At 55.3% G+C, this 13,416-nt stretch overlaps 1 protein-coding gene across 3 annotated transcripts in view; it reads right to left on the bottom strand.

Annotated features, from left to right (window-relative positions):
* The window catches only part of AK8 (adenylate kinase 8), a 126,506-nt gene that overhangs the window by 97,271 nt on the left and 15,819 nt on the right, over positions 1–13,416 (bottom strand). For all 3 annotated transcript variants that reach the window (XM_057724447.1, XM_057724448.1, XM_057724449.1), the window contains exon 5: positions 7,045–7,113. In XM_057724447.1, the coding sequence (XP_057580430.1) occupies positions 7,045–7,113 (69 nt within the window). The remainder of the gene's footprint in view (positions 1–7,044; positions 7,114–13,416) is intronic.

Raw genomic sequence — 13,416 nt, 5'->3', positions numbered from 1 at the left:
GGTTAGACAAGAATAGAGTTGCCAAAAGCACGACTCCACGTTTGCATCCTGGTTCTGGGACTGACTGTGGGGCTTTGGGCAAGACTCTGCAAGTCTTAAGACACTGCATCCCTAAAACAGGGGTGATGACAGCCCCGCCCGCTTTGGGCTGTTGTACAGATTAAATGAGATCGCGGATGCGGCCCTCAGCCCTAAACCCCCAGTCAGTGGTCACCATCAGCAGTGTAACAACTGCAGCCTCTCTGCATTGTGTGCTCTCAATGCAGCGTATGGGACAAAGGCCAGGGTCGCCCAAGCTTTTGTTTGGAGTCCAGACAACATCCGCCACCATCATCAAAATAGTAATGACAATTAATATGATAAATATTAATATAAACAGTATTAATTCAACCAACAGTGTTAATTATAATGCACAATACAGCCATACAGTACAATATAGCTAATAATATCTCTTATGAGATAATTTATGAATAATACTCATAAATGTTATGACCATTTTGAGGATGGTGGTAGCTGTCGGCAAGGACTTGGGATGCCTGGTCTCACGCTTTGTCCGCCGCTGCAGGTGCGCTGTGCAGGGAGGCTGTGCAGCCCAGGCTTTCAGATAAGCTTGAGAAAGCCTCCTAGAAGTTAAATATGTGTTTGAGAGACTATTCTAGATCATGGAGGGCAAATCTGGGATGTTCCGTTGAAATCACAGAAAGAGTCATATTCTACCCGAAAACCGCGACCCAGTGACTTACAGAGATTAAAAATAAAAAAAAAAAAACAGACAATCACATGAACAAGGCAGCCCAGGCCAGCCGGCTCCAGCGGCTGGATCTTCACGGCATGAGTCCCAGGGGGTCTATCTCGCCAGTGGGACGCACCCAGTGACCCAACCTCACGAATCCACACCTCTGAAGTCTAGGCTGAACGCTTACACTCTGGAAACAGTTAACTTGGAATGCGGTAAATTATAAAAATAACTTTCACAAAATAAGGTTGTTCTGAATGTTTCACGATTGGAAAGATGGTGTCTCTGGGCATCACTCAGTGGCCCAGACGCCCAGCTTCCATGCCAATTGGTTCAGGGTCACCAATAATGTGACAGCCGTTCCTCCTCCCTTCATTTCCTCCCTGCCCGCCTCCAGCCTGCCCTTGGGCTTCCGCACAGCTGGGGGTGTGAGTTGGGGAGGGTCCCGTAGAGGCATCCCTCCCTCCTCCTACCTACACCTCTGCGCTGGGCGTATATGCAGCCCCTCCTGGAAGCACACCCTGCCCGGCACCCATGCCTAGCGGACATCCTGACTGCACACCCTACTGGTACACTTGGTTTATCGTCTGTCTCCCCACAGCTACAATCTGTGCTCCTTGAGAGCAGGCGTTTAACTCTTTTGCTCACTGCCTTGGCATCTGTTGCACAAGAGAATAAATGAATGAACAAATGAGTGCCTGTAGGAAATGCTGGCGGGTGGGTCAGCAAAGCCTAGCAATGCCTCTGGATTTGACAGTGAAGGAGACACCATCGAACCTGGGCCGGGCAGCGCACACTCGGCCTCAAAGCCCTCAGCCCACAGCTGGGGGCCGGGAGTCAGAGTGCCTACCCTGTGCTCCATGAGCCCGGGTCCACGCTGGCCAGCCCTGCCACTCCACTCTCAGGTCCTGCATCTGAAAAGTGGGGTCAGTAACAATACTACTAACACGGACCTCATAGGGCTGTGTAAGGATGGGTGAAGCACTGAGCGTGGTGCCTGGTCCAGGACCCGGCTTTTCTTGGGGCCTGGTGGAGGGTTTGAGCAGAGAAGCTGGGCCTGCCCTCCCGCCTGCCTGAGCCACAGGGCCTCTTGCATTGCCATGGCCAGCGGGGCTCAGGCCCTGGGCCTCTGCTGTACCAAGGCAGCCAGTGAAAGCGAGCACTCTTGGGGGTGAGGGAGGGCCTGCGAGCAGAACAGCTGGGACCCTGCAGTCCCCTCTCAGGCTCCTGGATCGCAGGGTGCTTTGAGGTTTAAGCATCAGGAAAGGAAATCTGGACTAGGCATGGGAGGCCCTGCTGCCTTTACTGAGCCTGAGCCAGACTGTGGAGCTGTCTCCACCGGGACTTCTGTTTGGCAGGGGTGTGACTGTGGCTCCCAAGCAGCCCGCGGTCCTCAGGGTAAGTGCCATCCCTGGGACAGGAACTGAAGACGTGCTCCCTGCCCACGTGCTCACGGCCACAGCCAGTCACACGGTAACCTGCTGCCAGCAGCTCTTGGCACACTGAATACGCTGATGGACAAGCTGTACCCAGCTGTGCCTTCTTTTTAAATAAATTTATTTATTTATTGCCTGTGTTGGGTCTTCATTGCTGCACATGGGCTTTCTCTAGTTGCTGAGAGTGGGGGCTACTCTTCATTGTGGTGCATGGGCTCCTCATTGTAGTGACTTCTCTTGTTGTGGAGCACGGGCCCTAGGCGCATGGGCTTCAATAGTTGCGGCACATGGGCTTCAACAGTTGCGGCACATGGGCTCAATAGTTGTGGCTCACGGGCTCTAGAGCACAGGCTCAACAGTTGTGGCGCACGGGCTTAGCTGCTCCATGGCATGTAGAATCTTCCTGGAGCAGGGCTCGAACCTGTGTTCCCTGCATTGGCAGGCGGATTCTTAACCACTGCGCCACCTAGGAAGTCCCCAGCTGTGCTTTTAGTTTTTTTTTTTTTGGCACACGGGCTTAGTTGCTCCGCGGCATGTGGGATCTTCCTGGAGCTGGGATCGAACCCGTGACCTCTGCATTAGCAGGCGGATTCTTAACCACTGCGCCACCTAGGAAGCCCCCCCAGCTGTGCTTTTAAATACAGCCCCATGAATGTAAATTAGTACAGCCTCTGGGGAAAACAGTCATGGAGGCGTCTCAAAAAACTCAAAACAGAAGTACCATGTGACCCAGCAATTCCACTCCTGGATATATATCCGAAAAAAACAAAAACAGTAATACGAAAAGATACATCACCCCAATGTTCAAAACAGTGCTATTCACAACAGCCAAGATAGGGAAACAACCTAAGTGTCCATCAACAGACGAATGGATACAGAAGATGGGGTATCTATACACAACGGGATACTACTCAGCCATAAAAAAGAATGAAATTTTGCCATTTGCAATAACATGGATGGACTTGGAGCGTATCATGCTAAGCGAAATAAGTCAGAGAAAGACAAACACTGTATGATATGACTTACAAGTGGATCTAAAATACACAACAAACTAGTGAGTATGACAAAGAGGAAACAGACCCACAGATCTAGAGAACAAACTAGTGGTTACCAGTGGGGAGAGGAAAGCGGGGAGGGGCAAGATAGGGGTAGGGGAGTAAGAGGTACAAACAATTATGTATAAAATAAGCTACGACGGAACTTCCCTGGTGGTGCAGGGGTTAAGAATCCTCCTGCCAATGCAGGGGACACGGGTTTGAGCCCTGGTCTGGGAAGATCCCACATGCCGCGGAGAAACCGTGCCCGTGCGCCACAACTCCTGAGCCTGCCTTCTAGAGCCCACAAGCCACAACAATTGAGCCCGCGTGCCACAGCTGCGGAAGCCCGAGTGCCTAGAGCCCGTGCTCCGCAGCAAGAGAAACCCGAGCACCGCGGTGAAGAGTAGCCCCTGCTCAACAAAACTAGAGAAAGCCCATGCGCAGCCATGAAGACCCAGCGCAGCCAATAAACAAATGAATAAATAAATGTATAAAAAAAATAGGCTACGCGGATATACTGTACAACATGGGGACTGTCACAAATATTTTATCAGAACTATAAATGGAGTATAACCGTTACATTGTGAATCACCACATTGTACACCTGTAACAAATAATATTGTACACCAACTAGACTTCAATTAAAAAAACTACAGCCCCCATGCCACTGAGGGGTTCCGGTCTGGGTGACGTGGCTGCACTCACACCGAAGGAGTGACGCCCGCCATGTCTGGCCAAATGGGATGAGAAGTGCTGGTGAAGAGGAGACACAGCTCGCTCTAAAGAGCAGAGAGCAGACAGGCAGACCCGAACACTCCCGCCTGCCGATCTGCAAGGCCAGAGTTTAACGCGACTCAGCAACTCATAAACCAACGATGGATGAAGGCACAGAGCGTGTGTACGAGAAAATCCCATCCCGGTTTCAGTCACCAAAGGGGCTGTGCCCTCCCCTCCACGCCTCACAAGTGATTGTTCCCCCACTTCCTGGAGAAGAGGGCGGCCGAGGGGAGGGTCAGTTTTAGGAAGAGCTGAGCTGAGGTTGGTGACCTCAGGTGGGGGGTGGGGTGGGGGATTGCGGGGAGGCTGTGTTCCCCACCCCCGCCTCATCCGCCTACCGTCCCCTCTGCCCAAGACGGCCCCTCTGCAGACTGCCCCGCCCCCATCTCGAGAGGCTTCGGTGACACCCCGACTCCCCTGGGCCTGGTTTCCCTTCAGACTGTTTGTGGCCCCATCACAACCCTTCCCAGTTGACCTTGCTTTGGTCACATGAGGCTCTGTCTCCAACTGCAGGTGGTGAGCCCAGGGCCCAGGGGACCACCCTGCTCCTGGGGGACTGCGGAGGACGTGCAGGGGCAGGGTCCCCGCAGGAAGGACAATGCAGTCCTGCCTGCAGGGGGCCCTCGACTGGAGTGGGCGGAACAGAGCCGGGGGGCTTGGGAGCCGGGTCACAACCAGGGAACTTGGTTACAGTGAAAGTCTATGGTTAAGTGACCTTTCTCCTAACATTGCTGGAAGGTGGAAGTCTGCTTTTTATTTAGAACTGAAGAGAAAGGGCAGTAGTGTTTTCATCATCCTGTGAAAGTATCATTTAGGACGAGGGTTCGCTAATAGCTACAGCCGGCTGCCAGTTTTTATAAAGTTGTACTGGAACAAACCATACCCTTTCATTTATGTATCATGGCTGCTTTCACATTACATCAGAGCTGAGTAATTGCAACAGTGACCGTATGGTCTGCAAAAACTAAAATGTTTACTATCTGGCCTGGACAGAAAAAAATGTGTCCACCTCTGATGCAGACTGCCCTCTGAGCTCTGGGTGCTTCCTATGCCCGGGCAGTGGGAGACCCTCAGCTTGCTGGGAAACAATCCGAAGTCAGAGGAAAACAGGCTGTTCAGACCAGACTTCGAAACTCAGACTGCAGCTTATTTGCGGCTCTCTCGTGGTTTAAAGCCACGTGGCTGAGGACCACGCAGAGCAAACCTGTGAGAATGGCTACTCCTTCACCAGTGCTCTGGGAAGGCGTCAGGTAGCTTTCCAGATGCAGCCTTCTCAATCAACTTTTAAGCAAGAGTGTGTGCGCGCGTGTGTGTACACACCTGCATGTACATGTGCACAAATGCATGCATACACCTTTTAAAAATACACGTATATTTTTTTAAAAGCACACAAGTTCTGGGGACTTCCCTGGTGGTACAGTGGTTAAGAATCTGCCTGCCAGTGCAGGGGACACGGGTTTGATCCCTGGGTCAGGAAGATCCCACATGCGGCGGAGCAACAAAGCCCCTGCACCACGACTACTGAGCCTGCACTCTAGAGCCCACGAGCCACGACTACTGAAACCCGCACACCTAGAGCCCGTGCCCCGCAACAAGAGAAGCCACTGCAATAAGAGTACCACCACGAAGAGCAGCCCCTGCTCACCGCAGCTAGAGGAAGTCCTCATGCAGCAACAAATACCCCAGCACAGCCAATAAATAAATAAATAAATTTATTTTTTAAAAAAAGAAATAAGAAAAGCCAGAAAAACATAAATTCAAAGAACTCAGAAAACCCCACAAAGAGTAAATACCCCAAAAGTCATGCCTAGACATATCACAGTTAAACTTCTGAAAATTAAAAACAAAGAAAGCAATCTTGAAAGCAGCCAGAGAGAAGGGACACGTTATTTATGAGTCTGAATGACTGTGGATTTTTGCCAGAAACCACAGTGTGAAAAGCGGAACATTTTGCAAAGTGCCGAAAGAAGAAAAAATGTCAATCTAGAATTCTGAATCCAGAAAAAAAAATCCTTTAGGAAAGAAGGCAAAATAGAGACATTGTCACATGAAGGAAAGTCAAGAGCGTTCAGTGCCCGCGTACCTACTCTAGAAGACTTGCTAAAAGTTGTTCAGACGGAAAGGCGCACTGGGAACCTCAGGAGTGAAGGGGGAGCAACAGGGACGGTAAGCACCTGGATGAGTGTAACACAGCATTCTCCGCTTGAGCTCTTCAAACACGACTGATCACTGAGAGCAAGAGTGTAACGGGTGCACTACTGGATTTTCAACGCATATACATGCAGACAGAAGACATCCACACGTGAAGAGAGGAGACGAAAGAGACCTGTACTGCACATTCTGCCTGAAATGGTAAAACACTGACTCTAAGTAGACTGTGGGAATCTAAGTCTGTATACTGTCACCGCTAGGTCATCCACAGACAAAAACAAACAAAAAAACAAATCAAAACCAAACAAACCTACAAAGAGATATAGTAAAACACAAAAGCAAAACATTAAAAGGGGATACCAAAACATTTGCAAACATCTGATACATTGGACGAAGACCAAACACATAATTCTTCTTATAAATCACAGTATCACACCCCCTGTCCACGCCCCAGGAGGCTGACCTCCACGGACGGCCTCACCCGGACCCCTGCCCTCTGGCTTCATGGGGTCTGGCAGAAGAGAGCTCCGGCGAGAGATCAGAGGATGGAAGGAGAGTTCAGGGTCCCCCCAAGTCTCCCTCTGCCCCTCCAGGTCCAGGGGCGCCTCCCTCCCCACTTCTGCAGCTGTCCCTCCCTTAAAGGCTCTCCTGTGACCCCGTGGGGTGGGGCCCAGATCCTTCCTGCAGGAACCTGATGGACTCCCCAGATGCCACCTTGTTCCTTTTCCTCCCTCCAAGGTGAAATTCACGTGCACAGCCTGATCTTCACGGAGTTTCTTTGGGTTCTTACCCTTCTCTGCAGGTCATCTCTGCTCTGGGACATAAACACCGCCTCCCCAGCCTCCTCATCTGGTAACGGAGCCCCCCCTCCCCGGAGCCCCCTCTGGCTCCACGCAGGGCTTCTCACCCGCCTGACGCAGTCCTCCTCCCTCAGGCGTTCCTGGAGCAGCCTGACGAGCAGCATGTTGGGCAGCGTCTACGGGAAGGATGACAGGGTGAGCGTCCGACCCTCCGTGTGGGGCTCAAAGGGACAGAGGGGGCAGGCCAGCTAAGAACTGAGGACCCAGCCCTCGGGACACGCAGCTTCTCCCGCTCCCTGACCAGGGCCCCGTGGCCTCTGTAAAGCCCAGCCTGCGGCCCCAGCCCCACCCAGCCTGGGCTCCTCGGTGATGGCCCGCCCACCACGCAGGCACACCCATCTCCACGCTGCTGCTTCTCCCGCCCCCGCCCAGATGCTCTGCCCCGCCGCCACCAGGTGACTCCAGGCTCCCGCTGGGCCTGTGGGCAGCCCTCCCTGCCCCTTCCCGGGCCGGGTCGGGGGCTGCCATAATCCCCACGGCAAACGCTGCTGCTGCACTAACCACACGGCCTTCCAGGGGCCTGCGCACACGGCTGTCTCCCCAGAAGGTTTCAAAGTTCCTGGAGGACAGGGAGCGCGTCTCCCTCGCTTTGTCCCCCGACAGCGGTGTGCGGGAGGGGCCGGTCGTGCACATCTCTCCCCAGCCCCACGTTCCGTGAGCTCACGTGGGCCCTGGTCTTCCGTGGTGTCTGTGCCACGGAAACAGGCAAATGCTACAAAGGAGGGCTTCCCCCACCCCCCCACCCCCCGCCAGGAGCTGGTCGTCAAATATCGACCAGCGCACCTCTGGCCCTGCAGCCACGTGGCGTCGGGAGTGGAAGAAGCCCCTGCTGACTGACGACGTCCCTCCGTGTTCCTTGATTCGCTCAGTGAGTAGTGAAAATGCTGGCGGCTTGTGCTGAGCGGGTGCTGGGTGCCAAGCTGTGCTAGCCGATGTTGGCAGCTCTGTGCAGGCTGGGGAAGCTGGGCCTCAGAGAGGTCAGGCCACCTCCCCGGGGCTACACAGCCAGGGAGGAGCAGAGGCAGGACCTGAACCCAGGCACGGGCCAGGCTCGGGAAGGACAAACAAGCACAGTGGGGGGTGCATGCGGGTGACGCCCAGCATGGGGGGGGTGCACAAGGGTGACACCCAGAGCAGCCTTCCTTCTGCCTCCTCTCTTCTCAACTGTCTCTCCTGGACCAGAAGTGACATCCCATTTTTCACAACCTGGTCTGCTCTTTCTAACAAAACCTCAAACGTCCCAGAGCCAATGCCCCTGGAAAACCTGCTTCCAGGTGTCCCCTCGACCCCCAGTCACTAAAAGCTGGTGCTTCTCCCCAAACTCCCCAAACACCCGGCCAAGGGAGACTCCTAAGCCAGCCCCAGACCACACATCCCAAGCTATGTCCAGGCTGGCAGGCCTCCAAGAGGGGGCAGGGTTTCTGCCAGGTGCAGGTGGGGGCCCTCAGGGCCACGGCCGAGCCGGGGTGCGTTGGGTGCACACAGGCACCCGGCTGCAGGGCGAGGAGCAGGGGAAATCTACCTTACGCTCCTTTTGCCAAGCCAGGGACCCCGGAGGGGAGCCACGTAGGCCCAGGGGTAGGAGCACCTTTCCCTAATTTCCCGAAGTATCCTCAGGGCGAGTGGTGGCCCTGGCAACATTTCACGATGCTGGAGAAAAGTCTGGATCTCTCATTTTAGAACCAGCATGCAGAGTGACCAGATCCTGCCTTGGGAATGCTGCTGATTCGGCCTGGAGTGAGGAAGGAGCACCTAAAGGGACAGAGAGCTGGACATCACACGCCTCCGGGACAGGTTGTGGGAACACTCGGGGCTGCTGACTTAGACTTGGTGCTTTAATAAGTGTCCGTGCACATGGCAGAGCACGTCCACACCTCACCCTCATTATGTCCTTGGAGCGGGGGTCGAGGGGAGAGAGAGCACTCGGCCCCCTCTGTGTCTGCCTGCGCTCAGTGAACCGGCTTCGGTCAGCTCGCACACAGAGTGATTCCAAGAGAGGGAGTCGGGTATTGGATGTGCAGAGAGGAGCTGGGACGTCGGAGGGCAATCCCCACGAGGGCGCGAGTTCTCCTGGACTCTCCAGGCAGTGCCCTGACCTGTCTTCTCCTTGAGCGGTTTGAACGGCTTCCTTGACGAGAGCAGGTTGGGCTTGGGCACGTGGAGGCGGCAGTGAAGGGTGTCCCGGGAACCGGCTCAGGGGAGGGATGGGGGCTACAGGGGGAGGAGACGGAAGGCCTGCGAGCAGTGATGCAGGAGGTTCTCTCCGGCGTCAGGAGAGCGGTGGCCCAAGTGGGGAAAGAATGTTCCCAGGGAGAACCTGGGGGACCACTGGATTGGCTGGGGGCTCAGACGCCCATGACTGGGCCTTGGCCACCCACTTGACCCCGGACAGCGCCTTCAATGCTCTGAGCCTCACTTTCCATGTCTGGAAAGGAGATGAAGATCAAGTGCTTCAAAGAGTTGCCGTGAGGATTAAATGAGGTGGCACACATGACAGCCGGGACATGTGTGGCCCCCAGGAGGGGTTCAGTGCTGTGGCAGTCGTCACCCTCGGGCACCCTTAATAAGCCCTGCACCCCCTTCCCGGGCAGGGATCTGGATGAGGAAGCAGCCCTGCCCGGTGGGCCACTGACGCCGGGTCTGTGTCACCTCCTCCTGCAGTGTGCAAGCACGGGCCCAGATCTCTCCCAACTCCCACCCACATCTTTGATAAAAGATGTGGGAAGTTGAAATAAATTCCAAACACTAAGGCCCATTGCTAGAGGTGGGGGGGGGGGTCCTGAAACAGCCTTTCTCATGTAGAGCAGAGACTCACCCTCAGCATTAGGTCTCATCCCCCCAACCCTGCCCCAGGCTGGCTCCATTCATCGTCAAATTCCCACCTCTTGCCTATATAATGGCTGCTGCAGCTCCAGCCAGCTGGATGACCTTGGGTCTTGCCCTCTTCAGGCCTCACACTACACCAGTAGAAATGACTAACAATATTGCAGCGTCTGCTTTTATTTTTTGCCCAGCATCCATACACCCCACCTCCAGTAACACAGTCCCCCGAAGTTCCTTTGAGGAGACACTGTCTTGCCCTTCAGCCTGTATGGTTTCTGTGGGGTCAAGCCCACCCTCAGATACAGAGGAGGGGCCTGATTGGCCCAAGCTGATCAGTATATCCCACCCCTGGCCACTGTGATTGCTTTAGAGGCTGCCCAAGGCCCAGTCCCAGCCAATGAGAGTCAGGCCCAGGACATGAGTGCAGTCATCAGGGGCAGGAACCTTGCTTTCCACTGGATCTGAAGGTGAGAGGATGTGAGAGCTGGAGCTGCAGCAGCCACTTTGCAGGCACAAGGGGAATGTAAGGGAATAAAACCAGCACAACAGGATAGAGGGAAGCCAGGTCTCTCAGGCCCAGAATGGCTTTTCCAGGATGTGGAATTGGAAGGGGAAGAGCAGACAGCTAGAGGATAAAAGCAGGGACACCTCTGATGGGAACTTGTAGTGTGTCCCCTTGAAAGCTATGGGCCACTATGGCTCCTACGAAATACACAGCAAAAGTCAAGAGCAAGAGTGAGCAGGAGAGGATGAATGAATGACACGCAGAGAAGAGAGGAGGCCAAGAGACAAGAGGGAGGCTACCCAGCATCTGGCCCCTGCTTTCAGTACCTCCTAAGACACCTCTGTGTCCTTACATGTGCCCTCTGCCAACTTCCTGCTTAAGCCAGTAGTTCTCAACCTGAACGTGCACCCTAGAAGAGCTTGTTAACGCAGATCACAGGCCCCGCCCCAGGGTTCCTGACGCGGCAGGTGCAGGGTGAGGCTGGGAATCAGCATTTCGAGCAGGTTTTCGGGTGATGCTGAAGACGTTGGTCCACGGACCACACCTGGAGAACCACTGAGAAGCAGACTCCAGCACCCAAGACCCTACCCCTCTTGAAGAAGCTGCTGGAGAGGGAGGGTGTCCTGCTGGTGCCCATATGCCCCAACGATCCCAGGGACCGCGCCCCCCCCAGGCTGGCCAGGGGAACAGGGAGCAGCCCCGCCCCGCCACCCTCACCCCCCGCATGGCTTCTATTCTTTCCTGTCCCCTGGTGTCCACCACCGACCCCAAGCAGAGCCGGTTTCCATCCCAAGATTCCTTTCCCTTCCATCACCCATTCGGGAGGCAGCATTCAAACAGGTTCTGGGACGCGGGGGGACGCGGGGGGTGCAAGCCAGTCAAAGAACACAGGTTGAAAGGCGACAGGTCTGGGTGGAGCGCGGCACCCCCCAACGGTCTGCACGGCGGGGGACAGGCTGGCGACTTTGAGCGCAGCCCCTCGCGGGTGCCCCCCACTGCTCCCTGCCTCCGCGCTGTCTTGGAGCCAGCTTTGATGTGTCATGTCAGCAGCGGGGGCTTCCCGGGGGCCGCTGCTCGGAGCCCTGCCAAACTGTCTTTGCAGGAATCAGACTCCCTCCTTCCCGAGCTCTGCCACGCTCTCCCACCCCAGCCCCCAGAGCCTGGCTTTTGGGGGAGAATCAGGGACAAACTGACGGAGCCCTGGGCAGCCCCTGCTGGTCACCGAGGAGGCCCACAGGTGCAGGCCCCTGGCCCCGCGTCATCCCACTCAGCGCCAAGGCGACCGCCAGCCTGCCCCCTTGCCCTAAAGGGCAGAATCACCTGCATCGGCTCCAGTTTGGACCTTACTTCTCCTCCCGGCTCCCAGCACCCGGGCCCGGGGCAGGACTGCTGGCCTGCGAACCTTGGAGGCGCCACCCCTGCCCCGAAGAGGCAGCCCTTCAGTGGAGGCTCAGGCCCTGGCTCTGCCCCCAGGAGAACAGAAGCCCGCGTGGCTCAACACCAGGCCCCACCCTCAGGGCCGCTGACGTCCCTGTGTCTCCTTTGGGTGGCGCTTGCTCAGGAGGGGCGGGCATCTTGGTCGACAGTATGAACTCGCATCTGGAGCAAGCGGGGAGGGGAAGAGTTGAGACTCCTGGTCTGCCCGACCCACCTCGTCCCTAGACGTGGGGAAGGGGAGGCCCATACTTGGACTTGTGCACACTTCAGAACTGACCAGAGAAGCCTTTAAAGACAACTCTCCTTTCGAAGTTTCTGCTGCTTTTGGGGGCTGTCAGAGCACGCTTACATGGCAGGGACTCTCCTAGTTCTGAGAGGCAGGGCCCAGGCAGAGTCTGGACCGGGGACAGGTGAGAGGAGGGAGGACAGGAGTTACAGGGAAGAGCACAGATCCCACCACAGGGTGCCAACAGGCCCGCAGAGGGAGACGTCCCAGCAGGGAGGCAGGGAGACCCGACAGTGGGGAAAGCCCGCGAGCTTTAAAGGATCTAGGGAGACTGGTCTCAGGTCTCTCTGTCCCCACCCTGGGCTGTGACTACTTCCCCCACCCCAAAAAAGGACCGTTCCTCACCACCGCCTTGAGTGGCAGACAGGGAAGGACAGGGCGTGTGGGCTCCTGCTGGCTTTGTCCGAGCACGGCCTCTGCAGGTGGGAGATGGAATGGCCGGCGGGGATGGAGACGACCCAGAGGACTTGGGAGCCAGGACTGCCGGGCAAGCCCAGAAACCCTCAGAAATACCTGCAGGGGCTACACTCCTGTGCAGACAGGGGCAGGGCAAGGGCACAAGTGCTACTGTTTGGATACTGAAGAATGGTGACTGACAACTGGGCACTTGGGTACATCATGTTACATCAGGTTCTTAATTCTTAAATGGGACTGAAGTTAGGAATTAAACGGAACTGAAGTTAGGAAGAATCCAGCTCTGGATCCTTCTGGTCTGAGCGGCCTGTAGAGTGTGGGCCATTTATTCATTCAACAAACACAGGCAATTCTGCTCTGACACAGTGGTTGCATTCCAAAGAAACCTTGATTTAGCATTAATTGTGCTGTAGAAGTAATAACTGCCAGGAGAAAAGGGGAATGTTGCTGGGGTGGGCTCCCAGGTGAGCAGATGAGAATTCTCTAGGGAGCATGTTTAACTCCAGATGCCTGGTCCCCCACTTTCAGGGATTCAGACTAAGAGAGTCTGGAGGGGCCCAGGTGTGTCTATGTGCTGCTCAGGTTGTGCACCCCTGGACTAGTTTTAAATTTGCAAATACATAGGCTTCCTGCAGGGGTTTCGACAATAAAGCTTTTCTTTCATTTTTTTTTTTCAATAAAAATCTAAAACGCTCTAGAACAATCACATCCAGCTCCTGCTGCAGAGAAATACCCTTTCCCCACGGAGCCTCTTCTCCCCCCATCACCTCTGTGTGGTTAGAAACCAACAGGACTTGGTTTTGTTCCCCCTAATTTCCCAAATTCCCAGAGGGGCCTGGGCCGGGCTGTGGCCTTCCAGGAGCCCTGGGCCCCAATCCAAAGGGGCTCACGCCTGGGCTCAAGCAAGTGCAGTGCGGGCACCGGGGAGGTCGCCACCTTCAACTTCACCCCTGG

This window comes from Hippopotamus amphibius, chromosome 2 (genome assembly GCF_030028045.1).
Source record: "Hippopotamus amphibius kiboko isolate mHipAmp2 chromosome 2, mHipAmp2.hap2, whole genome shotgun sequence".
Taxonomy (NCBI): domain Eukaryota; kingdom Metazoa; phylum Chordata; class Mammalia; order Artiodactyla; family Hippopotamidae; genus Hippopotamus; species Hippopotamus amphibius.
Note: the sequence above shows the minus strand (reverse complement) of the source record. Positions and strands in the feature narration are given on the sequence as shown.